Raw genomic sequence first — 26,357 nt, 5'->3', positions numbered from 1 at the left:
AGCTGTGCTTCCAACCTTGGCGAGGGTCTTGGCCCTGGTGCAAGGGAAACAGCTGATGGTGCAGGATCACCTCCTCCCTTCCTCCCTAAGGCCAGGCCCCACCTGGGCGGGGGTGGGCCCCACTGCCGCTGCATAAATCAGGAGGAACTTGGAGCTGTCCTGGAAACCAGCGCCAAGTTTGCTGCAGAACGTCCTATGATGTGGTTCCTAGTTTTTATTTCCACGAATGCTATAATATGTTGTCCCACTGAGCTATTTTTATTAAATGAAAAGTTTTTTAAAAATTAAAAAAGCAAACCTCTGCAAAACCAACAGGCCTGTGACAGGGAAGGACAAGGTGAACTTTTCACTTCCTTCCCTGCAGCCTATCAGCTCTATCTGTGGTTTGGTGTCGCCCACACTTTTGGGCTATATTCAATCTCAATTTTTGCCTCTTTCTTTCTGAGGCCACAAGAACAAGGCTGGTATTTTTTTTTTTTTTTTTTTTTTTTTTTTTTGTACCAGGGATTGAACCCAGAAGGGCTCAACCTCTGAGCCACATCTCCAGCCCTTTTTATTTAGAGACAGGGTCTGGCTGAGTTGCTTAGGGCCTTGCTAAATTGCAGAGGCTGGCTTTGAATTTGTGATCCTCCTGCCTCAGCCTCCCAAGCCGCTGGGATGACAGGTGGGCACCACTGCGCCCAGCTAGGCTCTTAAACCTCTGTCACTCCCACAAGTTATATGGACCCCCCACCAACCCCTAGCTAGGGATTGAACCCAGGGTCTTGCAAAGCCCTAAGCAAGGGGATATGACTCAGGGTGAGCACTTGCCTAGCATGTGTAAGGCTCCAGGTTCAATCCGCAGTATTGCCAAAAAAAAAAAAAAAAAAAAAAAAAAAGACTTCTAGTGAATTCTCCCAACAGATTGCAAAATGGAGACCCCCAGCCTTTTAGCCAGCCCTAAGCAAAGTCAGGCCCAAGAGTGAACAGCAGGAGAGTCTGTAAGAGGGCCCACCAGAAGTCTAGCAAATTCCCAGCCAAATTCTGGCCAACTGTGCTGTTGGGGGCCCTGCAAATAAGGAATAGAACTCTATGTGACAGACTGCATTTCTGGCCCCTTAATTAGGGTCCCGACCATTGAAAATAAGACTGTGCTAACAGGAAGCTCCATTAATAGGGCTCCTTCCACTTGGGTGTTTCAGAGCCTTTCCCCAATTATTGGTTGGTGAGAGTGTGTACTCACTTTGGGTCTATAAAGAGATTTTGTGTGTGGGGGTGGGGGGTACTGGGGATTGAACCCAGGGCCTTGCACATGTAGACAAGCACTCTACCACTGAGCTACCTGCCCAGCCCCTGTGAAGAGGTTTGACTGGATGCTCCCCTGACTTGCCCAAGCTGAGATGCCTTTCTTAGGGCAGGGCTTCCAAAAGCAGGTACCCCTGGGGTATCCCTCTTAAGGTTTGATGCTCCCAAAAGACCTGGATTCTAGTCTTAGTATGACCGGTGCAAGTCATTTTCCATCTTGAGGCTTTAGCACACTCACTTAAGTGAGTTGGGTTATACATCGCTTTTGTGTATTGAACCATGTCCTCCTCAAAATTCATATCCTGAAGTCCTAATCCTGGTACTTCAGAGTGTCAGTTTATTTGGAGATAGATTTTTTTTTCCCTTTGGTACCAGGGATTGAATCCAGGGACACTCAACCACTGAGCCACATCCCCGCCATTTTTTATATTCTATTTAAAGACAGAGTTTCTCAGAGTTGCTTAGGGTCTTGCTAAGTTGCCAAGGCTGGTTCTGAACTGTGGTCCTCCTGCCTCAGCCTCATGAGCGCCTGGGATTAGTCTGCCATTGCACCTGGCTGCAGAGGTCTTGACAGAGGTAATCAAGTTAAAATGAGGTCAGTAAGGTAGGCCCTAATCCTAATCCCAAAGGACTGGTGTCCTAATAAAAGGAGACATGCATAGAGGGAAGACTATGTACAGGGACACTGGTAGGAGATGGCATCTGTAAGCCGAGGAGAGAGGCCTGGAACAGATTCTTCCCTGCTGGTCCTCAGAAGGGAACAAACCTATTGACCTCTTGATCATGGACTCCCAGCCTCCTGAACTGGGAGATAAGAAGTTTCTGTTGTTTAATTCATGTAGTCTGTGGTATTATTATTATCATTATTACTACTACTACTGTTTTTGGATGGGAGATTGAACTCGGGGGAGCTTTACCACTGAGCCACATCTCCAACCCTTTTTTTTGTTTTGAGACAGGGTCCCACTAAGTTGCTTAGGGCCTCACTAAATTGCTGAGGCTGACCTTGAGTTTGCGATCCTCCTGCTTCAGCCTTTGGAGTCACTGGGATTACAGGTACGCACCACTGCACCCGGCTCTTAGGCTATAGGGTTCTTTCTGGCCATCCCTGCCATATCTTGGTGGCTCCCTGCCATCCCACATGGCCTTTCTATTTCCCTTCCCAGTGAGTAAGTGACATCATGTGTGGGAAGTGCTTGGCACAGTGCCCACATACGGTGACTTGCTAAGCATGGCGAATGTTCTCAGGCCCTGGAAACCACTTGGACCCACCCTGAGTCCCCGTGTACCAACTGAGAGGCATGTGTTCCCAGCCCAGTCTCCTCCTCACTCCTTCATTACTGAAGACTTTGCCACCTCAACCCCCAGCAGCTTTCAGATCTAACAGTCGTGTGGCATGGTGGTGTAGCCTGTGATCCCAGTGACGAGGAGGCTGAGGAGGATCACGCGTTCCAGTTCAGCCTCAGTAACTTAGCGAGACCCTGCCTCAAAATAATAAAGGACTAGAGACGTGGCTCGGTGGCAGAGTGCCCTGGGTTCAATCCCCAATACGAAACAAAACCACCACAAAAAACAAGAAAAACCCCAAACAAACCAAACCCTGAAAATATTCAGTTGGCACCTTCCTGGAGCCCAAGTCTTTTTATTATTATTTTTCGAGGTACTGAGGTTTGAACCCAGGGGTGCTCTACCACTGACTTATAGCCCACCCCCTTTTAAATTCTGAGACAGGGTCTCCCCAGGGAGCCCCAGCCAGCCTTAAACTTTTGATCCTCCTGCCTCAACCTCCCTAGTCACTGAGATTACAGGCGTGCGCCATGCCTGGCCCAGTTCTTTTTTTTTACTATTTATTTATTTGTTTATTTTTTGGTTCTTTTTAGTTAGACATGACAGCAGAACTCATTTCAGTATAATTACACAAGCAGGGAACACATCTTATTCTGGTTAGAGTCCCATCGTACAGATGTGCATGGTGGTGGCATTTGCTGTGTTGTTTTCATATATGTACGGGGACACTGTCAGATTCATTCCACTGTCTTTCCTTTGCTTATCCTCCTCCCTTCCCTCCATTCCCCACTGTCTAATCTGCATTTCTATTCTTGCCCTCGCAGCCCCCTCTTATTGTGGGTTAGCTTCGACCTATAAGAGAAAGCATTCCACCTTGGGTTATGTGGGACTTTCTTACTTCACTTCGCAAGACAGGGAGAGAAAGGCTTTCAGGGCCCAGATCCATCCATTTACTGGAAAATATCATGGTCATTCTTATTGGCTGAGTAATATTCCATTGTGTATATATACCACATTTTCTTTATCTATTCATCTATTGAAGGATCCCTAGGATAGTTCCATAGCTTAGCTATTGTGAATTATGCTGCTATGAACATTGATGTGGCTGGTCACTGTAGTATGCTTATTTTAAATCCTTAGGGTATATACTGATGAGTGGGATAACTGAGTCAAATGGTGGTTCCAGTCCAGTTTTTCTGAGGAATCTCCACACTGCTTTCCAGAGTGATTGCACCAATTTGCAGTTCTTTTTAATTTTCAGGTTTTTTTTTTTTTTTTTTTTTTTTTTTTTTTTTTTTAATGGAGACTCATTTTGGCTACAGAACCTGCAGGTCTAGGAAAGATTGAAGAACTCAGGGTGGAAGATTGTTTCTCTATCCTGGGGTAAGAAATTCTTTGCCTGTGGATGAGCTGGTCCCCAGGGTCTGGAAACCTCTGGGGCTAGGCCTCATTTGCCTGACGAGGATGATGGCTGGAAAGGTCCTGAATTGGTCTTGACCACTGCAGGTGTCAGGGGCTTGTGCTTTCCGACTGCAAGGCACTGCCTTCCTTCTTGATCCTCCTCCCTCCCTTCCAGCTTCCAGGATGAATCCCCCTTTGTGTGGAGAGATAGTATGGGGACAGTGTCCTGTGTTCTTTCTGAATCCTGAGTCCATGGGTCTCTGGAGGCCATAGGGTCCTGTCCTCGAGCTGCACTCTCAGGCTGGTCAGAGGGTCTGATTTCCTTTCCATTATCAGGAGTCCTTTGGGGAAGCATTCTGTGGCCTAGGGCATTGAAGTGGGGTCACAGGATGAGCCTCCAGTCCTCTCTGGGCAATGACACTGGTCTGGGATGATAAAGTCCGAGGTTATGTTACAATCCTGAGTTGCTCTGATTTTGTAGAATATTCCAGATTGACTCTGTTTTGGAAACTCTGCAGAGAGTTGAGTGGGGATTGTGAGACTTGAACAGCCCCCAAACATGACCTTTTGGTTTGCTAAACAAATAAAATGCTTGTATGGTTTATCTTCAAATCTGTGCCCAGGGATTTCTGAGAACAGGAGGAAGAGAAAGGCTTTCAGGGCCCAGGGAAGAAAGAAGCAGAAACCATCTGGGGGGAAAACATCTCTCGATGATGTCTATATGCTTTAAATTTGCTCACTCCAGGCTGCTTCTTATCCTGGTTTCTGGCTCTGAGCCCAGAAGGGAGGTTCTTTCAATAATTCTCTCTGAGCCTAGGACGTATGCCTTTCCCTAAAAGTCAATAAATAACTACAGAGCTGTGAATGCTTAGTTTCTAGACAGCAAAAATCCTGTTCCCCACCTAGTGGTCTGCACAGGTCACATCTGATGCACTACACCAGACTATGGCCCTAACCCTCCCGGGCGGGAGGATCTGCTTCCCCAGTGATTTATTGTGAGTGTCGGGATTCTTGGCTTCTTTCTTAGACGTCCCCTGGCTGTTTCAGAGAAATGCTCTTCTGATGGAAAGAAAGTGCAGCATGGTGAACAAGACTCAGAACAATGTGCTTCTTGCTTCCTTCTCCTGAGACATCTCACCACTCCCCTGTTTACGCCCGGCGTTCCAGCCACACCAAATGACTTGGAGTTCCACAGACGTGGCCCTGGCTTTGCACATGCTGTCCCCTGTGCTCAGGACACTTCCCCTCTCTGCTTGGTTAACTCCCATTTGTCCATCACACTTGCGCCCAGGCTTGCCTCGTCCCCTCCTCAGCATTCCTGGCTCCCACAGCTACCTGGGTAGACCAGGACCACCGGTATATCCCATTGTGTGCATTTCCGTTTCTGTTTACTTGTTTGCTTTCTCCCCGGTCCAAGTGGCTTCAAAATTCGAGCATGTGGGCTGGGGCTGTGGCTCAGTGGCTGAGTGCTTGCCTAGCACCTGTGAGGCACTGGGTTCCATCCTCAGCACCACATAAAATTAAACAAATTAAAGGCATGATGTCCATCTGCAACTACAAAAAAATTACAAATAAAAAAAAAATCAACTCCAGAAGAGTCACATTTGATGTCACCCCTTGCACTGACTTGCTGGACCCCAGAATGAGGCTGGGGAGTCTGTACTGTTATTTGCTTTATTATGAGGCACAGTCAGGTCTGGGGACTACGGCCTTCTCCTTCTGTTTGGGTGGAACCCAGGCCTCGTGCGTGCTAGGTAAGCACTCTACCACGGAGCTGCATCTCCAGCCCCTGACCTTTTGTTTCTGTTTCCCTGCATGCTACTTGTGCCATGTAGACCGTCCATATATATTTCTTTCTGGCAACCTCTCTTATTTTCACTTCCCTCCCTCTCCTGCCTAGACCAACAATTTGCTGATGCCCTTGCCATTACCATGCAAAACCTTAACCACCAACTATTTAGTTTTTTCCATTCCCACTGCCAGGCTGCTGGTGGACTTCCCCAAAGATTGTGCTATGCAGTTCACAGACTCTGAGTGCAACAGGGCACTAAATGTGCTTGGTGAGCCTTCTGACCCTGGGACAACTCCTGACCCCACTATTCCCACTTCCTCCTGCCCCTTACCACAGGCAGTATTCTAGCTTGCCTCCTCCTTCACGGAGAAAATAGAAGCCATCATGAAGTCATGGGAGCTCCCTTGACTTCCTGCCACCTCACCTACACATGTGCTCACATCAGCCTTACTCTTTTTCCCTCCTTCACTCCAACCAGGTTCTGCATCCCTTCTCCTCCTTGCCCAGTAACCTTACCCTCAACTGTCCCTTTTCTCTGACTCTCCCTCTGGACTCTGTGCTGTCTTGTCCCTCATTTTTGCCACCCTTTCCTGCTAAAGCCTTGAAGGTCTTCTAGAGTTGGTCCCATCTTTTCACCTTCCACTCATTCTCCTACCCATAGCTGAATGGCTCACCCCACTAACCCCTGAGGTGGCTATGCTCAAGACAAAGTCACCAACAGCCTTCTTGGTATGACCGAGAGGTCTTCTCCATCCCCTCTCTCATGGAATTGCTTGACTGCGTCGGATACTACCGTTTGCAGCCTTCTCAAAAATCCACCCCCTGGTTTCCGTGATGCCACATTCCTGCTGTCTCTCTGGGGACTTTTTGCCAGTTGATTTTCTGGAATCCTCCTCCTCCGCCTTCTCTCATGTCACTGGTCTTGGGGATCCCTCCTTGGTGCAATTCTGTTCTCACTCCATGGGCTTTCCCTCTGGGTAATTCTATTCATACCCTACCTTTGGTTTGATAAACACCTCTAGGCTGGTGAGCCCCAAATCTAACCAGCCCAGTCCACACTCCTATCCTGTAGGCCTAGAGCTGACTACTGGATGTTTCCTTGAGCCTGCTCCTCTCTCTGTACCCTAATCCTAGTGAATGGCGCGACTAGTCCCTCAGTTCCTATCTCAAGAAACCTGGATGTTTTCCCTGAATTCTCCAAGTTCCACCAGTCACCAAGTCCCGTGGAGGACACATTTGAGTAATAAAATCAAATTGGTCCTCTTGTCCCCACATCTTTTTTTTTTCTGGCAGTGGTCATCTCTTCCTGTATTTCTACACCAGTTTCCAAGAGATCTGGATCTGAACACCACCGATCCTCCGTCATTCCCTCCTACTGAGTTTTCTAAAGTGTAAGCAGCTTGGCGTTCCCTTACCTTGAGTTCTTCAGTGGTTCCCCACTATCCTCTGGTTGAAGTTCAAATCCTTAGCAAAGTGCATCAGTCTCATCTCCTGCCCTTACACTCTGAATCAACCATGACAAGCCACCTGCAGCCCTACAAAAGCACAATGCTGCCGCTCACCCCTGGGCCTCTGCACATTTCATCTCATGCCCTCCACTGAGAAAGTCCTTCCTTCCAACTCCTGCTTTTTCTTCATAGTCCTTCTAGAAAGTCTTCTCTGATCTCTTGCCAAGATGGATTAGTTGTCCTTGCCATGAGATTTTATAGCCTCTCAAGCTTCCCCTGATCAGAGAAGTTTTTACACTTAAAATTATCTTTTTCTCTTAGTGTTTATGTAAACACCTTGAGGTAAATAACCATGTCTTTTTTGGGGGGGCAGGTACTGGGGATTGAACCTTGGAGTGCTCTACCACTGAGTTACATCTCCAGCCTTTTTTATCTTTTATCTATCTATCATCCATCTATCTATTTCAGATGCTGGAGATCAAACACAGGGCCTCACACATACCAGGTAAGCCCTCTACTACTGAGCCATATTCCCAGCCTCTTTATATTTCGAGATGGTCTTGCTAAGTTGCCCAGGCTGACCTTGAATTTGTGATCCTCCTGCCTCAACTTTGTGAGTCACTGGGATTACAGGGGTGTGCTACCACACCTGGCCTGTGTCTTGTTCTGTAACATCCTCAGCATCTAGCATATGCTAGACACACAGTAAGTGCTCGGTAAGTATCTGCTGAAAGAATAAGACATCTGAAAAGTTACATCCCCTCTCTTTCTTAGGGTAATAAATTGTATGTTGCTTCATTACCTGCTCTAGACAGCTTTATTACAAGGAAATAGGCTAAATTGGGAAAACAAGTCCTCCTAGGAAACTTGACCGGTAGAAACTAAAGCATCTGAGAGGTGGAGACTGGCTTGCGGATGCCTGCACATGGCACTACCGCCAGGCCCATGTGCAGGAGCCCATGAGGGCAGGGAGCCACCAGCATCATCTGCCTTGGCTCATCACACACACGGTCATGTGAAACATGGCTGCTCTGGAAGAGTTTCCATTTGTTCCACAGTTTCCACCTGTCAGTGTAGTAGTAGCATTATAGGAGCTCTGGGCCTCAGCCTGGGTAATAGTTTTCCCTCTGCCCACTTTATCTGAATTGCCTCAGACATTACTCCATTATGGATTTTACACTGGAAATAGTAGTTTTAAAAATATGGTAAATGCTCATATATGTCATTTATCGCTTCTTTAACAAATACCTATGTAAGGTATAACTCAATGGTACTTGTTTAACATGCATGAGGCCCTGGGTTCTATCTCTAGCACTGAAAAATCAACACCCTGTTATATACCTACTATGTGCAGATGCTGTCCTAGGTACTGGGATCTGGCAGTGAATGAATTGATCAGGCTGCAACTTCCTGTCTGTAAGCAAGGGGAGAACTATATGATCTCTCCCAGCTTTAATGATCTGAGACCCCACTTTGATCAGTGTGAACAAACTTATGCATTGAAGGGCTAATGGCAAGACAGCAGGTTCCAGTCTCCCTCCCCCTTCTCCCTTGGAGTGACCTCCCTCCCAAACTCAACATTGGGAAAACAAGAAAAGGATTAACATCATTTATGTTCTGCCTGCAACCAGATTTAACTCTCCCAAGTACCTGTCATTTAAGACTTTTATCTCTTTTGTGGAATGAAAGGTTTTGCGTTGGTTAGAACTTCAGACAATTACAAGGAGGCCTGGCAAGATAGTTTAGGCAAAGGTAGGTGCTTTGGCAAAGGACAAAGCACAGTATCTCTCAGGTTTGCAGGGAAGGGCAGGTCACTGGTGAGGTTTCTCCCTTCTGCGAGGTAGGGATCTCCTGGTCCTATTTCCTTTCCTTTACAGAGGTAAAGGTCCTCAGTCTGAAGGTGCCAAGTTTCTACCACTTCAGTATCTGGTGCCCTAATTAGGAACAGAGGATTCGAGAGAAAGCCTTGGACCCTGAGTCTGATACATAGTTCCAGACCACTGTCATTCCAGGTGAGTGTCAGGTATGGGATGGCACTAATACATAACATTCTAAAGTGTATCAGGGGAAACTGAATTTTTAGCTGGGTGCAGTGGCACACACCTATAGTCCCAGCTACTTGGGAGGCTGAGGTAGGAGGATCATTTGAGCCCAGTTCAGGGCCAGTCTGGATAACATGGTGAGATGCTATATCAAACAAACCAAAAAACCAACCCTCCACCAAACTCTGAACCTTAATGTTGCCACTGGATAATTAAATGTGAAGTAAAAATGTTTGAGTTTTTTACTATATAAAAGTAAACAAGCCATTGTTTACTATTTATGTCTCACTACTATGAGACACCAGTTATATGGAGTTGTCAGACTGATGCGAACAATTTCTTATCAATAGCAAGCTCTGACTTCAGATTCTGAAACATACAATAAACCAATGGGCAGAGACAATCCACAAGACCCAGCTCCCTTGTTTATTAACTGCAATACTGCATTGATATGTTACCTTCTCTGCTCATTTCTTCAACTGTAACTTACTTGTCTCATTTATCACAGGATTGATGTGAGAACCCAGACAACATATGTGAAAATGCTCTGGAAACTGCCAACTGTTTTATGCACAGAAGGCATGTCTCCATCAGTCTCCCAAGGCTGGCCAGCTGTGCAGTCCTGGTTGCTGGCTGCCCTCTGACCTCTTGCCTCCCTTCTTGCTCACTCAGGTATCCCCAGAAGACTAGCCTTCCCCAGCACCTAACAATATTTCCCCCACTCTGAATCTTAAGAGTATATGTGGAAAGCTGATTCTTGTCTGCTCCTGAAGGAGCTGTTCCTCCATCATGCTTGAAAGCCCTTCTTACCAAGACCTGGAAGGAAGAAGGGAAGGTAGTGATGAGGTTTATTTTCTCCAGGTAGTTCATTCATTTTATCAATAAGAGGTTTTAGAATTTTTCTTTGTGCAACGTTCTGAGCTGGGTTCAGTGATAAAGCATGATCTCAGCTTCACAGTCTGGCAGACTTGAATTTGCATCCAGACATGGCCAAACTTAGCTGTGCAGACTTACTCTGAACTTGAAGTTCCTCTTCCATATGAGGGGCTATTAGATAACTTGAAGCATTACTGGAGGGATTATAATTACTGTCTGTGAGTGACTGGCACCTAAGTACACAGAGGACAACAGATGAGCCACAGGGCCCATCTCTGAGTTCAAAGCATGGTACCAGGAGTTGTAGGTGATGGGACATAAAGATCAATAGAAGGTGCAGAGAGGGAGATGCCATATTCAAAAAACAGTGAGGGTCTTGTTCTTTTTATTGGGTGCTGGGGATCGAACCCAGGGCCTTGTGCTTACAAGGCAAACACTCTACCAACTGAGCTACCTCCCCAGCCCGAGGGTCTTGTTCTTGGCAGGACTCAAGAAGTACCTGAATAATCGAGGTGAACACTGAAAACATTTCAGTTCAACTTTAAGATCTCTTTTTTTGGACCAGGGATTGAACCCAGGGGTGCTTAATCACTGAGCCATATCCCCAACTCTATTTTGAGACAGGTTCTCACTAAGTTGCTGAGGCTGGTTATGAACTTGTGATCCTCTTGCCTTAGGGTCCTGAACCACTAGGATTACAGTTGCGTGCCACCACATCCTGCAGATGTCTTTAATTTCTAAGGTCATAAAAAGAAATATCCAGTTTAGGAGACATTCTGTTAAAAACTCAAATACTGTTGGGCATGGTAGCACATGCCTGTAATCCCAGCAACTTGGGAGGCTGAGGCAGGAATATCACAAGTTGGAGGCCAGCCATAGCAACTCAGTGAGATCCTGTCTCAAAATAAAAAATAAAAAAGGCTTGGGATGTAGCTCAGAGTTAAAGCACCTGTGGGTTTAATCCCTAGTACCCCCCCCCCCAAAAAAAGTTCAAATACCAAAGTGTAAAGATGGGGTGATGCAGTGTCTGTTTTGCACAACTTTACAGATGAAATAAGAGAGAGATTGTGACCACTTCCCAATTGTCACTGAAGTTCTAATTTAAAGGTTTACTGCAGTGCAGGTTATTTTTAGTTTTTCCCTGGTTATCAGCAAGATGACTGGTGATAAGCAGCAGGGAAATAACTGCTTTTATAGCTTGTTTTGGTTGAGTGATGTAAAAAGGTGAGCTTGTAGTTCTCTGTGGTTTGCTTTAGAGACAAGAATAGCAAGCTGAACTATCAAGTAACTCTGATTTATCCCAGGATCCTACATTCCTTCTGCCTAAGTTGTGTGACCTGAGCAGGTCTTCATCTTCACTAGACCTAGACTTTACCAACCGAGTGAAGTCACCGGCTCCCTGTCAGGTAGTCTGTGTTAAAACATTTTGAACTCCTGAGATTAAGATTAATTGCTACTGGGATTATATTTATTTATAATTAAGCAACTCTAAGAAGGTCAGGTCTAAGTTGTTAATGAGGAGAAAAGTAAATGCTAAGGCAATATATGTATACAATGTAATAAAGGATTCCCCTAATTGTGTAGTGTAGACACTGGGATCCTCTGCAGAGAACCCAAAAGCAAAGCAAAACCAAACCCCACTTCTTAGCCTTCCAGGTTTTCCTCTATCACGGGTACAAAAACCTACTCAGATACTGATAAAATAAATTTAGACCCTTCTGCAAAGGAAAAAAAATCTGAAGCAAAGCAAATCTACCATGTGCTTAGGAGAAATGGTTTTTAGATTTTTGTAAAAAGTAATTTGACCTCTTTCCCTATCCCAAATCCCACGGACGTTGAAAGGATAAAAACACCAATCTGGAGTGCTTGCAAAGGATTTGCTACAGAATTGCTTGAGTCTACCAATGAGCTGAATGGAAGAGTTCTGTGTTTAAAAGGATTTTGCTCACTGTTTTATTTTTAAAAGTGTTGCTATATTAAAAAAAAAAAAAAAAAAGTTTTTTTTTTCCCCAGTATGTCTAGAAGAGGTTAGAAAAAAGTAGAATCTATAGAATGTCTAAAAATAGAAAAAAGAAAAAAAAGAACATTTAAAAATTCCTCATTTGGATAGGTCCTGAGTTGAAATCACATTCCTCTGTGAAAAGAAATGTTTAGGTCAGAAACGTATAACTATAGATCCTCACCTTGGACTTCACTGGTGAAAAATTTCCAGGCACCGTATGACGGACAGAGTGCATACCATTTAGTTGGCTAATTCTGGCACAAATCCTACTTAGCTTGTGAAAATTTTATAAATATCTCTTAAACCCAAACCTCCTGGCTCTCTGAAATTGATTGTCTTAATCTGATTCCCAATATTTTTTTAAACAAATAAACATTTTCCCTGCAAGATCACATATTTAAGTATTTGTTGGCTGTGGATAGATACAGGGAAAGCAAGTAGATGTGAATTAGCAGTTTGGTGATACAGCCGTGAATCTGAGAGGCTGCATAAGCTGTGACAGTTTCTTGCTGGCTCTGCTCTGGCTGGGCTCCAGGGGAGACCATCTGGGCAACATCAACCTGAGGAGGGCGTGAACCCCAGCAGCTGCTCAATGGGTTTAAACCGCCACTCGTCGGCCTCCAGCTCTTCCACCAAACCAGCTAGTTTTTCCATCCGAGCAACTTGCTGATCTGTAGAGTCAAGAAGATATTACTACACAACAATATATTTCCCATGACACTGTTACCAGCCACCAATAGGATGACTGGTTTAAAAATAATTTCTAGTTGGATTTTCCCCCTCAATATTTTGGTAATGGGATCTACTTATATTGATCAGAAAATTTTCTTTTTCTTTTTTTTTTGGTACAGGGGTTTGAACCCAGAAGTAGTTTACCACTGAGCTCCATCCTCAATTCTTCTGTTTATTTTTTTAAACTTTGAGGGAGGATTTTGCTCAGTTGCTGAGGATGGACTCAAACTTGTGATCATCCTGCCTCTGCCACCTGAGTGGCTGGGATTACAGGATGCACCGCCAAGAAAACTTTAATCTTAGCCAGGTGCAGTGGCACACACCTGTAATCCCAGTGGCTCGGAAGGCTGAGGCATGAGGATCGTGAATTCAAAGCCAGCCTCAGCAAAAGTGAGGTGCTAAGCACTCAGTGAGACCCTGTCTCTAAATAAAATACAAAATAGGCCTGGGGATGGGGTTCAGTGGTTGAGTGTCCGAGTTCAATCCCCAGTACCAACCCCCCCAAAAACCCCTTTAATCTTAAAAAATAGAAAAAACCATTCCCAATCTTTCTCCATTCATCTTCACTGCCTTTTCCCCCCGCTGAGTGCTGGAGATTAAACCTAGGGCCATGCACATGCTAACTCTACTACTGAGCTACATGACCAGTTCCCATTTTAACTGCTTTTGACCACACAGTTGAAACATTCCAGATCAAAATAAACATTTACTTAATCATTCTGTGTATTTTCAAGTATAACATGTAGGCATTTTTTTCTCTTGTAGGTGTCATGCTAAGGATCTCAAACTCTCATCTCCCTTCTTCATTCACATCATAGCAGCCTCAGTGACCAAGTTTTCTTATGGAAGGTGACTTCTGTACTCTATTCTTTTTCTAAAAAGGTTTTACAATGTTAAAAGTCCATTATCGGGCTGGGGATATAGCTCAGTTGGTAGAGTGCTTGCCTTGCAAGCACAAGGCCCTGGGTTCAATCCCCAGCACTGCAAAAAAAAAAAAAAAAAAAAAAAAAAAGTCAATCATCATAGACCTGGAGACATAGCCTCAGTTGTAGAGTGCTGGCCTAGCCTGTGCCAGATTCTGGGTTCTATCCCTAGTACTATGAAAAACAAAACCAATCATCATATTTTTGCTATGTGTTCCTTTTTTGCTGTACTGGGGACTGAACATGGGGTGCTTTACTACTGAGCTATATCCCCAAAACTTTTTAACTTACTTTTTGAGTCAAGGTCATGCTAAGTTGCTGAGGCTAGTCTCAATGTTGTGATCCTTCGGCCTGAGCCTCTTGAGGACCTGGGATTTATAGGCAAGTGCCAGCATGCGCAGCTGTGTCCTTTTCTTAGTTGTTTTTGTGGTACTGGGTATTGAACCCAAGTCCTCATTCATGCTGGGTGAGTGCTCTGACACTGAACTATATCCCTAGACCTGTTCTATTTATTTATTTATTTATTTATTTACTTACTTACTTATTTATTTATTTGGTAGAACTAGGGATTGAACCCAGGTGTGCTTTACTACTCAGCTACATCTCAGTACTTTTTATTTTTAAATTTGAGACAGGGTCTGCTAAGTTGCCAAGGTTGGCCTGAAACTTCTGATTCTTCTGCCTTAGCCTCCTGAATGGCTGGGAATATAGGTGTGCGCCACAGTGCCCAGCCCTGTTCTAGCTTTAAAGAGGACTCATCCTCCATGCCATAGTGATTCAGTACTGGAGTGGGGGCAACACGGCTTTCTCCGCTACGTAATGCTTTCCGTGGAGAAGTGGTCTGGTGGGGGAACAGTCCCCTGATGTATAATGAAGGCGTAGAGAGGCACAATGGGGCAGAAATCATACTATAAAGACCATGAGGTATACACAAATGCTTGAAGCTGAAGAGGTAACACGTGGAGGACAACAGTAAAAGGTTTCAGAAAGGAAAGGAAAAGGCAACACAAGAGGAGCAGGAAGTATCAACTTCCCTAGAGAACCAACCCCTCTGACTCCAACTTTAAGTTTCAATGCAGACATTCAGTCTGCTCATTAAGACCTTAAAATGTTCTTTCATTTAGGAAGTCCACTTAAATAATTTTGCTGAGTTTGGGGGGTTTGTTACAGTATGCCGACTTTGAAGAATCTGCCTCCCTCGCCCTCCACGAATGTATTTGCAGAGCCAAGTACACAGCACGCAGGTGCTTACCGTGTTTCACCTGTTTGAGCGTGGATGCCACTTGATAACTGAAAACGGATTCACAGAGGAATCTCTCAGAGCCATCTACAAATAAAAGAGGAAACAGTTTTAATCTGCTCTAAAGGTTTTATGGCTTCAGATAAACCAAGTAAACCTGTCCATTCTTTTCCCTGCTTTTACATTCCAGGTCTGCTTTTCAGTGTTAACAAAAAGGATTTGTGTTTTAATTAGAACTAATACCGCTCTGTTATAAAGGCTACTTCTTCTATACCTAGAATGCTAAAATAGTCCCTCTACTTGTTTAAGAGTTTAAAAATAGTGTTTAAAAAAACAAAAACAAGAAACCTCAGTGTGATGTACTGGTCAGCATTTCCCTCCTCCCAACCTGATAGTTTCTTAATGTTCTCTTCTGTGTACCAGGCAAACATTGTAGTTGACACATTTGACCATGTGGCACCTGTGCTATCAAAATACAAAGTTTCACACAAACTCCAAATCATTTTCATTCTAAAAAACAAAGCTGAGGGAAAAATCTTTGTTGATTTTTAATATATCAAACTACATCAAACCACTGCTGGGAATTTTCATTCTGTAAACACAAATTTTAACATTGATTTTCCAACTGAAGCAAAACACTGCAATTTGGATGACGATAAGAGTGTGGTGCAAGTTCAGAACCTAGAACTGTCCTGGTGCCAAGGACTGCCAATGAGGAGGCGGCTAACTTGGTCACCACAGTACTTGGAAGATGATTGTGTAACAGCGTTAGTTCATGTTATTCCTTGTCAGGAAAAGGCTGATACAGCAAAACATATCCCCAAAGATACATATTTCAGGTACGAAAATTAGATTTTTTTAGAGGGCAGCAGGCACCACTTGGGGGTATATATCTTATTGCAGAAATTGTACAACGAATGGAGAGGGAGGACATTGCTGTCTTTTTTGAAGCAATAGTATATGCCAGCACTAGTAGATGTCAAGCATTCAGCCATCAATCATGGACTAGTGTGTAGATCAGGTATTAAGTGACAAGGGGAGAGGACAAACACTTTCTGGCCTCATGCTGAGTTTCACACAGGCAAACCTTTCAGAAGTCATGATATCAACTAGAAAAGCTATAGATATTGTATCCAAATGGCTTGAATACACAACTAGGAGGGCTTCCTTCCAATGCTATTTTCAAACTGATGCCAAAAAAAGAGAAAGAAAGTATAATTCTTAAGATGTACATTATCTTGAAATAGAGTTACAGTCTGCAAATCCACATATTGTAAAATACATAGGATACAATTCCTTCTCTTCCCACTTCTCTGACTGAATGTAAATCATTTGTGAGTAGACTGTATAAATTAAGCTGAGCAAAACAATTTTTTCATTTTAATTAACTGCACATTATGATGAATATCCAAATATCCAGTTTGTTTATTTTTTGGTGCTGTGGACTCATGCATGCTAAGCAGATGTTCTACCACTGAGCTATACCCCTGCCCTGGACTATCCAGTTTAAAGATCTAGGCATGCTGATTATATCACTGAGTTTGTTTTTTTTTTTTTTTTTTTTTTCCTTCTCAAGATAAGAACAATTGGCAGCACATACAGTGCATAACTATGAATTTCACTATGGGAAGAGGAACTGTTGTGAACATTTGATATCAATGATGCAATTTTTAAAAAAAATAATGTTTTCTTTTTCTTCTGCTCCCCCCACTTTTGTTTGGTGGCACTAGAGATTGAACCCAGGGGTGCTATACCACTGAGCTACATCCCTAGCCCTAGTCCTTTTTAAATTATGAGACAGGGTCTTGCTAAGTTACACACACTGGCTTTGGAACCTGGACTCCTCCAGTCTCAGCTTCCCTAGTTGCTGGGATTACCGGTATGCACAAATGCATCTGGCTTCAAGTCTGGTTTGATTCTGAACTTTAGGATCTCACACAAGGTAGTGGGAATTACCAGTTGTAAGGATCAAGCCAACATGTGTGCAGAAGCTCTTGGAAGTGCTGCATCTCACTTATATTTTAATCATAGATGCTATTAAGATAAAATGCTTACGTTATAACATTTGCATATTTTCCTTGGTAATCAACTTCAAAGCAAAAAAAAAAGTAAGTTTATCTTTCAAAAGGGTACCTACATATCACTCTGCCTATCAGACACATATTACATGCCTATCAAACATACTTTTGTTGATCTGTAGCTCTGTATTAACCAAAGTCCACTGCTTCTTAGCTATATCCCATTAGATGTGCTATCTGTACCAACCTAAAGCTTGGAATTTCTCCAGAGAGAAGTCAGCCTGGGGCAATGTGTCTTCCATTTAGAAATTGTAATCAAATCCTTTGTAAAACACCAAGTAGCAAATACATCTGCTTTCCTCTTCATGGATGAGCAAAGGTTATAAATGGTGAACAGTTCAGTAAATTGCTCAAATCTAATACTATCACTAACTCCAATAAATATTATGCTAACAAATTCATTTAAAAGACTATTACCTCACCAGAAGGAAATTAGACCATGCCAGATAGTTTATATTTCAGTGGACAACAAAGGTACTAAATACAGCTACTTCTGAACTAATAACACGTTTAGGATTATCTTAGCCAAGGTCAGGAGAGCTAAAATCAGCTGTATGCTGCTCATGTGGGGCATATGTTATCAGAGAGCTGATGCTCCAAAAAGTTAATTTGCAAGTTTAACTACAGGTCATTTGGATTTATTATCATCAACTTCGGAAGCTGCAGTGGCAAATTGAACTGAAGATTATAAATAGCATCTGACCCATCTCCTAGCTATTTTTATTCCTTACTCTTTACAAGCAATCCTTCCTATTTTATATTTCTACAATTGTAAGAAAAATGGTTCCCTGCATGTGTATTAGATTAACTGCATAATAATACCATCTATAAACATGGTAGAAATGCTTCCAAATCTAACATCCTAACCAACACACACTTAGGAGTGTTGTACTGGAAAATGTTTATAGGCTATATGAAATACTATGGCCATTTTATGTAAGAGACTCCAGTATCTGCTATTTTAGTATCCATAGGGGTGGGGAGTATTAAGTGGGAGGTAGGGAGGAGGTGTGGTGTGGTGGTAGGGGTAGGGTGCTGGTGGTCCTTGAACAAATCTCCTGTGGATTCTGAGGGATGACTTTACTCTTCAATTTACTATGCTTGAATTGATTAAGATAGTTCAGGGACTGCCCTCTGGTTTTTTAAATTTTTGTACCAGGAATTGAACCCAGGGGTGTTTAACCACTGAGCCACATACCCACCCCTTTTTAAAACTTTTTATTTTGAGACAGGGTCTTGCTAAGTTGCTTTGGGCCTTGCTAATTGCTGGGGCTGGCTTTGAACTTGTGATCCTCCTACCTCAGCCTCCCCAGCTGCTGGGATTACAGTCGTGAATAACCACAGTTGGTTCTGTTATTTTTTTAAGTCTGTTTTTAAGTGTAAACAGTTTTAAATTACTGGTGAAACTTAAAAGCTAAGAAAAACCATGACTGCCTTGTGAATTTGAACTAAATTAAAAGAACCTGACACAAGCCAGGCATGGTGCCACATGCTTGTAATTCCAGCAACTCAGGAGGCTGAGACAAGAGGATTGCAAGTTTGAGGCCAGCCTCAATAACTCAGTGAAGCCCTAAACAACTTAGTGAGACTGTCTCAAAGTACAAAACAAAACAAAACAAAACAAAAAATGCTAGGGATGGAACCAAAAAAAGCCCCCCCAAAACAAAATAAAAGCCAAAAAAACCCCCAACATACTCCTTCATGAAGCAGTAAAAATGGATAGATCTATAACTTGTTAGAACATCAACATTAAGACAAAGATCAGTAGCTTTTCTTCCTTAATGTTTCTACATAATCTGGTACATCCTGACAAAGAATGCTGATAGCTTTAAGACTATGGAGGTACCTCTAGTGTTAAAATTTCTCTTGTAGGTAGAATTTAAATGACTTCAAGATAATCTTAGAGTGCTATTTTTAAGCATCAATTTCTCTTCTGGTGCTATAAAACTCATTAAGCAACTCAAGTGCCTTCAACTTTTGTTTTGTGGGAAATTTCCTTAAAACCACATCTGCACATAACTAAAATCACAATATATTTTAAATGCCAAATATAGTGAACAAGGCCCATATTGTTTTCTACCAGTCAGATTTGTGAAATTAACTTGAGTATTTCTGTTCTGTAGTGGTACTGAGGGTTGAAGCCAGGGCCTTGCATATGCTAAGCAAGTCCTCTACCACTCGGCCACATCCCCAGCCCTTCCTATTGCATTTTGAGATGAGGTCTTGCTAGGTTGTTCAGGCTGAACTTGAACTTGTGATCCTCCTCCCTCAGTCTCCAGAATAGCAGGGATTATAGGTGCTCAGGTGCTAACTTAACACAAATGCAGATAATGAAAAGGCAAAAGCCTAAGCACACACACCTCAAACATCTTATTCACTACATGTGCTGCCTGGTCACTTATTTTACTTCCGATCAGAACCTCAACAACTCTAGACAGCCTAATGCTCCTGGAGTCTTCCCATTTTTTCCTGTCATAAGTGATTCTTCATGTTTGCCCTGAATGGCTGGGGATGTAGCTCAGTGGTAGAGCACCTTTCTGGCATGTGCAAAACTTGGCTTTGATCCTTAGCACTAATAAAAAACCAAGGAATCAGCTCTAGTGCTTGGCCTGGTTTAATCCAAAACTTTGCTTTTTATTATGCCTGATATAAATGAATAAAGAACCCCCCAGCTCCTGATACAGTTTGTTTCAGAGACATTCCAAGGTTAATTTAAAATATATTTATATAAATATGCTAGATTTAGAGCAAAAAAAGATCAATATATAAATGAGCATCAAAGTGCTTACTTAAGTAGATTTTAAGTCCTTAGTAGGTTCTTTGCCAATGTTTTTCAAAATATGGTTAGAAGATTACTCTCATGGAAAGGCCCTAAATGTTGGTCAAAAATGTGCTAGACTAATTGTGAATCTCTAAAGTTGGCCCAGCAAAGTGCATTTTAAATAAGCTCCTCAGGTGAATTTTAAGCTCCCTATTAAGAATTATTAGTCTTGTTCCTAAAGTGACAGAAATCTCAAGAATTCCAGTTACCCATGCTGATTCATGCTTACTGACTGTATCCTTATCTTGACCAGCCAGTTTGCAAATGTTAGCTGAATAAGATGGAGGATGACTATGTAAATCTCTCTGGTGCAGACAAACCACACTGCATGTCACACAGTGGGATGGGGAATCATCTTTACCTAATAGTGTATCAGTTTTTTGTCTCAGAACCTCTCTGGTGGGGCTTATCTGTCTGTAGATTAATTACATTAGGAAAAAGAAACACACACACACACACACATAAAACTTACTAACAATTGAGAAGTGGACGGGGGCCAAGAAAAAGCAAATTGGAGCAAGAGACTGAGAATTCCGGGCTCCAGTGCTGACTCTGCCTTTAACATGATCAAATCACTTTTAATGTTTTTGGATCTAAGGAACTCCAGATGACCTCCCTGCATTCAAAAGTCCTTTTTAGCATCAAAATTCTGATTCTGGAACAAGAGTTATGTTTGAAGATATTACTTTGGATGTGGAAAAGAGATGAAATGTGGAGCTGAAGTCAGGGCAAACTCATCTCTAATCTACTTAATAGCTTCTTTCTAATTAATATTCATTGCAGGTCTGAATCCAGTTATTCAGCAAAAAGCAGCATGAGATCACCTTCTAACATCTCTCCAGCTCCTTTGGGGTAGGTGAAAAGGGCTTTTCGTGGTGGGGCAAGGTCTGAGACACTGAAACCCGATGCAGTAACAGAACTTCCACTGACCCCACCAGCTGAAGAGGAGGATGAAGAGGCTGCCATTTCTTCTAGAGGAATTCTCACTTCACTGAAGAGAAAGAAAAACAGGAATTGGCAAGTTTATAGATGTAAGACTGACAACATTTCACTCTAGCTGCTATAAGGGCCAGCATATCATTTTATAAAAAATTAGCTCTCCTTTTTTTCTCAAGTCTCTACTTCCAACAATCTTTTATTGAAACCTCAGGTCAAAATGTCATGCAGGTTTTGAAATGAAAATATGCTTAACAATAGTTTGTCTACTAAAAAAATTACTTCCTACCATTAGCAAACTGTTTATGTCATTTGAGATGGACTGTAGGTGATTTATAAATTATAAATTATGGCAGTGCCAAGGCAAAAATGCGATTGAGGACATAAAATATGAGGTTAAAACAATTATCTTCCATAGGACAGTTTGTCTTGGATTCATCCTGACCAAGCCACACCAAGAAGTTCACTCATAAAATTTTCCAAATAAGATTCCAGAATAACACTGTGTTCTGTTCCCAGGGAAGGGAAATTGGTTAAGAAATACACATTGGCACTTTCATCAAAAAAAAAAAAAAAGAAAAAAAAAAAGAAAAAAAAAAAGGTTTTTTAATCTAAATGTAATACCTGAATTTATCACTTGGTGGCGTCCCAAAACTGGAACAAAATAGCTCAGGAAATGAATGATCCTGGAAATCTTGGCCTTTTATTACATAACATCTGTGCATGTTTAATCCTATGTCTCATCAGAAAATTCAAATGGAGGGCTGGGGATGTAGCTCAGTTGGTAGAGCGCTTGCCTTGCAAGCACAAGGCGCTGGGTTCAATCCCCAGCACCAAAAAAAAAAAAAAAAAGAAAAAGAAAATCCAAATGGAGCCAGGTGTGTGACACACACCTGTGATCCTAGCTAGTCAGGAAGCTGAGGCAGAAGGATCCCAAGTTCAAGGCCAGCATGGGCAACCTGGAAAGGCCCTGTCTTAAAATAAAAAGGGTTGGAGGAGACTGCTCAGTGGTAAAGTACTCACTCAGCATGTGTAAAGTCCTGGTTCAATCCCCAGCATCCCAATGTAAATGGGGTAATCTGTACTGAATACACGATTTCCTAAAAAATGTTCAAAATGAGAACACTCTTTGGCACAGAAGCTTATGCCATTATAACAAAAGATTCTAAAGTGTATACTTTCTATTTATTTGTTTTGTGGTACTGGGGATTGAACCCAGGGTGTTTTCCACTGAGCTCCATCCCCAGACCATGAAGTGTATACTTTCTAAGAGAAAAAGACCTAGCACCATGTTAATAGAAGTTTCTGCTGTAATCGACATGTTCTAATGTTCTATTTCTACACTGTCCTATGTGGTAGCCACTAGTTTCATGTTGTGGCTATAAATTAACTGTGCCTGAGGAATTATAATTTCAATTTTATTTAATGTTAACTAAAATTTCAATAGCCACATGTGGCCAGTGGAGTTCTAGTATTTAATTAAAAAATGACTTTAGCCAGGTATGGTGGCACATGCCTGTAGTCCCAGATACTCTGAGACCAGGGAATTGAGAGTTCCAGGCCCAGCCTTGGCTACTAGTTGATTTTTCTTTTTTCTTTTTTATTGCAGTAGTTGGGATTGAACCCAGGGCCTTGCACATGCTAGGCAAGTACTCTACCACTGAGCTACATCCCTAACCCTTTTTAAAATTTTATTTTGTGACACGGTCTTGCTAAGTTGCCCAGGTTGATCTTGAACTTGCAATCTTCCTTGATGCAGCCTCCTGAGTAGCTGGAATTATATGAATGTGCCACAGTGCATAGCATGATTAATTTTGTTATTTGAACTTGGGCCCAATTTAAAAAAAAAAAAGACTTAAAAAGGATTTAAAAAAATGAATTTCCTATGCAATTTTAGTTGAAAGTCAGGGGCTGTGCTCAGTATGAGAGTGCTTGCCTAGTATATACAAGGCACTGTGTTTAAGCACTAGTGTGTGCATGGGGGAGGATCTCAGTTAAATATTTTTCATTAACTTTTTTCCTTGCTAGTTGTAAAAAGAATGGGATCGTAGCTCAGTGGTAGAGTGCATGCTTAGTAAGCTTGAAGCCCTGGGTTCAAACCTCAACACTTACAAATAGGAAAAAAAAAAAAGAGGGAAAGCTATGCTAATATAAATCCTATCTATATAAAACATCCAGCTTCCTAGTAAGGAAAATAATATACTATACCTGAAATGTTGGCTGTGTCCTTAATTTTATGATGATGATTTAAGGCTGTCAGAGAAGCAGAGCTTAGTTTCTAAGTATATAAGTAATACTGATTAATACTGAAGTAGAATATGAGAACAGTAAGGCTACTGCTATAATTAAACCATCAGCCTATTAAAAATGCAAATTGATTAATGACATTTTTAATCTTGTTACTAGATTACTTTTCTTTTTTCTGTGCTTTGATAATTTTCCACATTATATTCATATCCATAGAGTCAACAACTTTCCAAGTTAGATATATATCCAATCCTTTGACCACACTGGGTCAAAATATGGCTTGATAAGTTTTTAAATGCTTTTTGAAAAGAATTTAAGCAGTAATGGACCAGTCCAAATCTCTAAATGGATTCCTGGTGGGATTCAAATAAAGCATACACACAACTTAGCCACCTTCTGGAGAGTAGCTTAGTCTTTATTTCCCACCAGTTCAGAGTAGAACCACTGTGAACTGTTTATATATCTCACCTAAGATTTAAAACTCTAATCTTTTTCTCCCCCCACATAAATGCTCTATTCAGCTGAAAAGCTTTTATACTTTATATTTTGAGATCAGCTGCTCAGCAGAGCACCTAAGCAACTGCCAGAGTGAGGCCAGCTTCAAAAGCTAGCCACAGTGTGACTTCTAAACTGAATATAATCAAAGGGACTTCCTTTTATCCTATTTTATTTCAATTTCTCAGAACTACTATCATTTCATACACAAGACAGTCAGGGTTGAAAAATGGAGCACAGAATTAGCATAAAGCTAACTTTAAATAAGCAGTTTTCTGCTGAGGTGGAAAGTTACACCTAAGCAATTTCCAGTTCTATAGTTTTTTTTTTTTTTTTTTGGTGTACATGTGGTGCTGGGGATTGCAGGACTCCATGCCTACTAGGCAAGTGCTCTAAGTAAAATTTTGTTTTGGTGCTGGGGAATGAACCTAGAGTGTTACATATGCTAACCATATTCTCTACGACTGGGTTATATCCTCGGTCCCTAGGTTGTTTAGATGCTATCAGCAAGTCATAAATGGAAGTAGTCTAACAGTAAACTCTGGATTATAACTGCTCTCTAAGGGCAGGCATTAACTAATTTGTCTGGACCTAGCATATTGTGTGGCCTATAATAAGTGGTTGCTCATTTAAGTAAACATTTGGGGAACAAATTAAATATTTCATAGGAAACAAAGATTTCTCAAAGGTCATTTAATCCAATTTCCTCTTTTTATAGATGATAAAATGAGGCACAGAACATTGTAGCTTATCTGCTGTAACATTTTTGAAACAATAGCTTTTTTGATAGGTTATGTGTCATGTTCAAGGCAAACTCAGCATAGTGTTTAAGAACTGACCCCGATGCCAGTCTGCCTAGGTTTGTGTCCTGTTTGTTTTTTTGTTTTTCTCTTCTCTCTGGTACTGGGGCTTGAACCCAGGGCCTCATGAATGCTAGGCAAGCAAATTCCTATTGAGTTACATCTTCAATCTCATGTCTTGGTTTTGCTAAGTACTTACATGACGCTGAATAAATCACTTCATTGTTTTATTTCTGTTGTCTCACTAGTTAACAGGGGAACAATAATGGCATAGAGATGTTATGAAGTTGAAATTAATAACGTAAAGCAACTAGAACAGTTTCAGGCTTAATAAACACTTAATATTAGCTATCCAAAAATTATTAATGCATATATACTCCCGAATCTTTTTTTTTTGGCATTGGGGATTGAACCCAGGGGCACTCAACCACTGAGCCACATCCCCAGCCCTTTTCATATTTTATTTAGAGATAGGGTCTCGCTAAGTTGCTTAGGGCCTCATGAAGTTGCTGAGGCTGGTTTTGAACTCATGATCCTTCTTGCCTCAGCCTCCTGAGCTGCTGGGATTACAGGTGTGCGCTACTGAGCCAGCTACTCCTGAATCTTTTTTTCCTATCAAGTTACTAGTTCATTCTGTATACTATATACCAACATACTTATGGGAAAAGTTTTATTTCTCTCCATCTGACATAGGCACAGCTAGATCAGAGAGAGGAACAATGTCCTCTATTATGCACTTGACACACTTCACTACTGAGTTATACCCTCAGTCCTTTCATTTTATGGTTCATGATCTTAGGAGGAAGTTTGTGATTTTGGGAAGAGGGTAAGTACTGTTTTTCTAACCTCAAGACTTGGTACAGAACCTGTATCATTGCGTTTTCTGGATGAACGATTTATAAATAACAGTAATGATTTACAAATAACAGAAACAGGGCCAGAAGCTCAGCAAACATTATGCAGGGGACACAGAAGCTTGGTGTCATGAGGGTTGACATATCATGTTTTCTTTTTCTTCCTCGTTGTGCAGATGTATTTACCCAACTCTATCTTCCACTACGTTGCCAGGCCCACAGAAGGTGCTCTCTAAGATTTTGCTGAATAAATTTTGGTAATGAAGTAACCTAGGACTTGGCCCTATCGGGGAAGCTGGGACTATTGGCAGTATACTCATAGGAAAGCAACGACATTTTGGGAGACAGTACAGCTCGATTAAACATCAAGTAAGACAGGGATGACCTCACATTTATAAACTACTTTCCTTTCTTGCAGAAATATGCCTATTTTCTTAAAAAGGATTCTTCCTTTTAGAAAATGGCTCAACGATAGATGGAAAATAGGTGAAAAGTTCCCGTTGTAATTCAAAGGCAAATTACTACAAGCAATCGTTAAATTCATCAACAAAACGTTCTAGTGTATTCCACTTAAACAGCTGGATTACGATCCAAACCAAATAGATGCTACAGCTATAACTGGGTGGAGTGGAGAGGCAGGCGGTGGAGAGGGGAGGGGTCAGAACTTCAGTGGTTCTCAAGCTAACTCCAAGCCAAGATAACTTCCCATACAGCTCAAGCTCAGTTTCTCAAAAGCGACGCCAAGCGGCCGCCCCACTGCGCAGGCGCCACTCTTTGACGCGCATGCGCGTCCCGTCCTGCGCGGCCTGGGAAAATTCCCTTTTCCACGCCCGCTGGGGCAGTTTCCTGTCTCCTCCGTTTTTCTAGTCCGTGCAGGTAGGATCCCAGGGGTCAACTCCCTTCCCAACAAGCTCCCGAATGTCTTTGAATCTTCACCTACTTACCTTAGCGGCTTTAGCACTTGCCCCTTCAGCCCCGCCCCCCGGGCCAGCCAGAAAGGCCGCGCTTACAACGAAGGGACGGCGGCGTGCTCGCGCTTACGCAGAGGTAGCCCACGGCGGCGTGCGCGCCCGTGCTGTAGTGGGCGTGGCTGGGGCGG

General features: G+C 42.3%; 2 protein-coding genes, 1 long non-coding RNA gene and 1 other non-coding gene across 6 annotated transcripts in view; 2 read left to right on the top strand and 2 right to left on the bottom strand.

The window, feature by feature from the left end:
- Nucleotides 1-9,092: 9,092 nt before the first annotated feature.
- Nucleotides 9,093-21,390, top strand: LOC124984354 (uncharacterized). Its single transcript, XR_007108652.1, has 3 exons — nucleotides 9,093-9,224; nucleotides 13,630-13,713; nucleotides 20,710-21,390. It is a non-coding gene; the product is annotated as an uncharacterized LOC124984354 (long non-coding RNA).
- On the bottom strand, nucleotides 9,502-26,355 carry Anapc16 (anaphase promoting complex subunit 16). 3 transcript variants are annotated; one of them, XM_047551873.1, is made up of 5 exons: nucleotides 26,203-26,314; nucleotides 24,604-24,648; nucleotides 20,751-20,917; nucleotides 15,040-15,114; nucleotides 9,504-12,803 (listed from the first exon to the last, which is right to left on the bottom strand). In XM_047551873.1, exons 3-5 carry the CDS (start codon nucleotides 20,890-20,892, stop codon nucleotides 12,688-12,690), a joined length of 333 nt encoding a protein of 110 aa, XP_047407829.1. In that variant the 5' UTR covers nucleotides 20,893-20,917; nucleotides 24,604-24,648; nucleotides 26,203-26,314; the 3' UTR covers nucleotides 9,504-12,687. The 3 variants fall into 3 exon arrangements, with proteins under 3 accessions (XP_047407830.1, XP_047407829.1, XP_047407828.1); XM_047551872.1 differs by lacking the exon at nucleotides 24,604-24,648 and having other exon boundaries at nucleotides 9,508-12,803; nucleotides 26,203-26,355; XM_047551874.1 differs by lacking the exons at nucleotides 24,604-24,648; nucleotides 26,203-26,314 and having other exon boundaries at nucleotides 9,502-12,803; nucleotides 20,751-20,915.
- Trnat-ugu (transfer RNA threonine (anticodon UGU)) lies at nucleotides 10,517-10,593 on the bottom strand. Its single transcript has one exon. It is a non-coding gene; the product is annotated as a tRNA-Thr (tRNA).
- Ascc1 (activating signal cointegrator 1 complex subunit 1) overlaps nucleotides 26,052-26,357 on the top strand; it is a 97,455-nt gene continuing 97,149 nt past the window's right edge. The window contains exon 1 of the mRNA XM_047551863.1: nucleotides 26,052-26,134. The gene's annotated coding sequence lies outside the window, so the exon portion shown is untranslated. The remainder of the gene's footprint in view (nucleotides 26,135-26,357) is intronic.

The sequence above is a fragment of the Sciurus carolinensis genome, chromosome 5 (assembly GCF_902686445.1).
Source record: "Sciurus carolinensis chromosome 5, mSciCar1.2, whole genome shotgun sequence".
NCBI classification, from domain to species: domain Eukaryota; kingdom Metazoa; phylum Chordata; class Mammalia; order Rodentia; family Sciuridae; genus Sciurus; species Sciurus carolinensis.
This window is presented reverse-complemented; position numbering and strand designations above follow the sequence as displayed.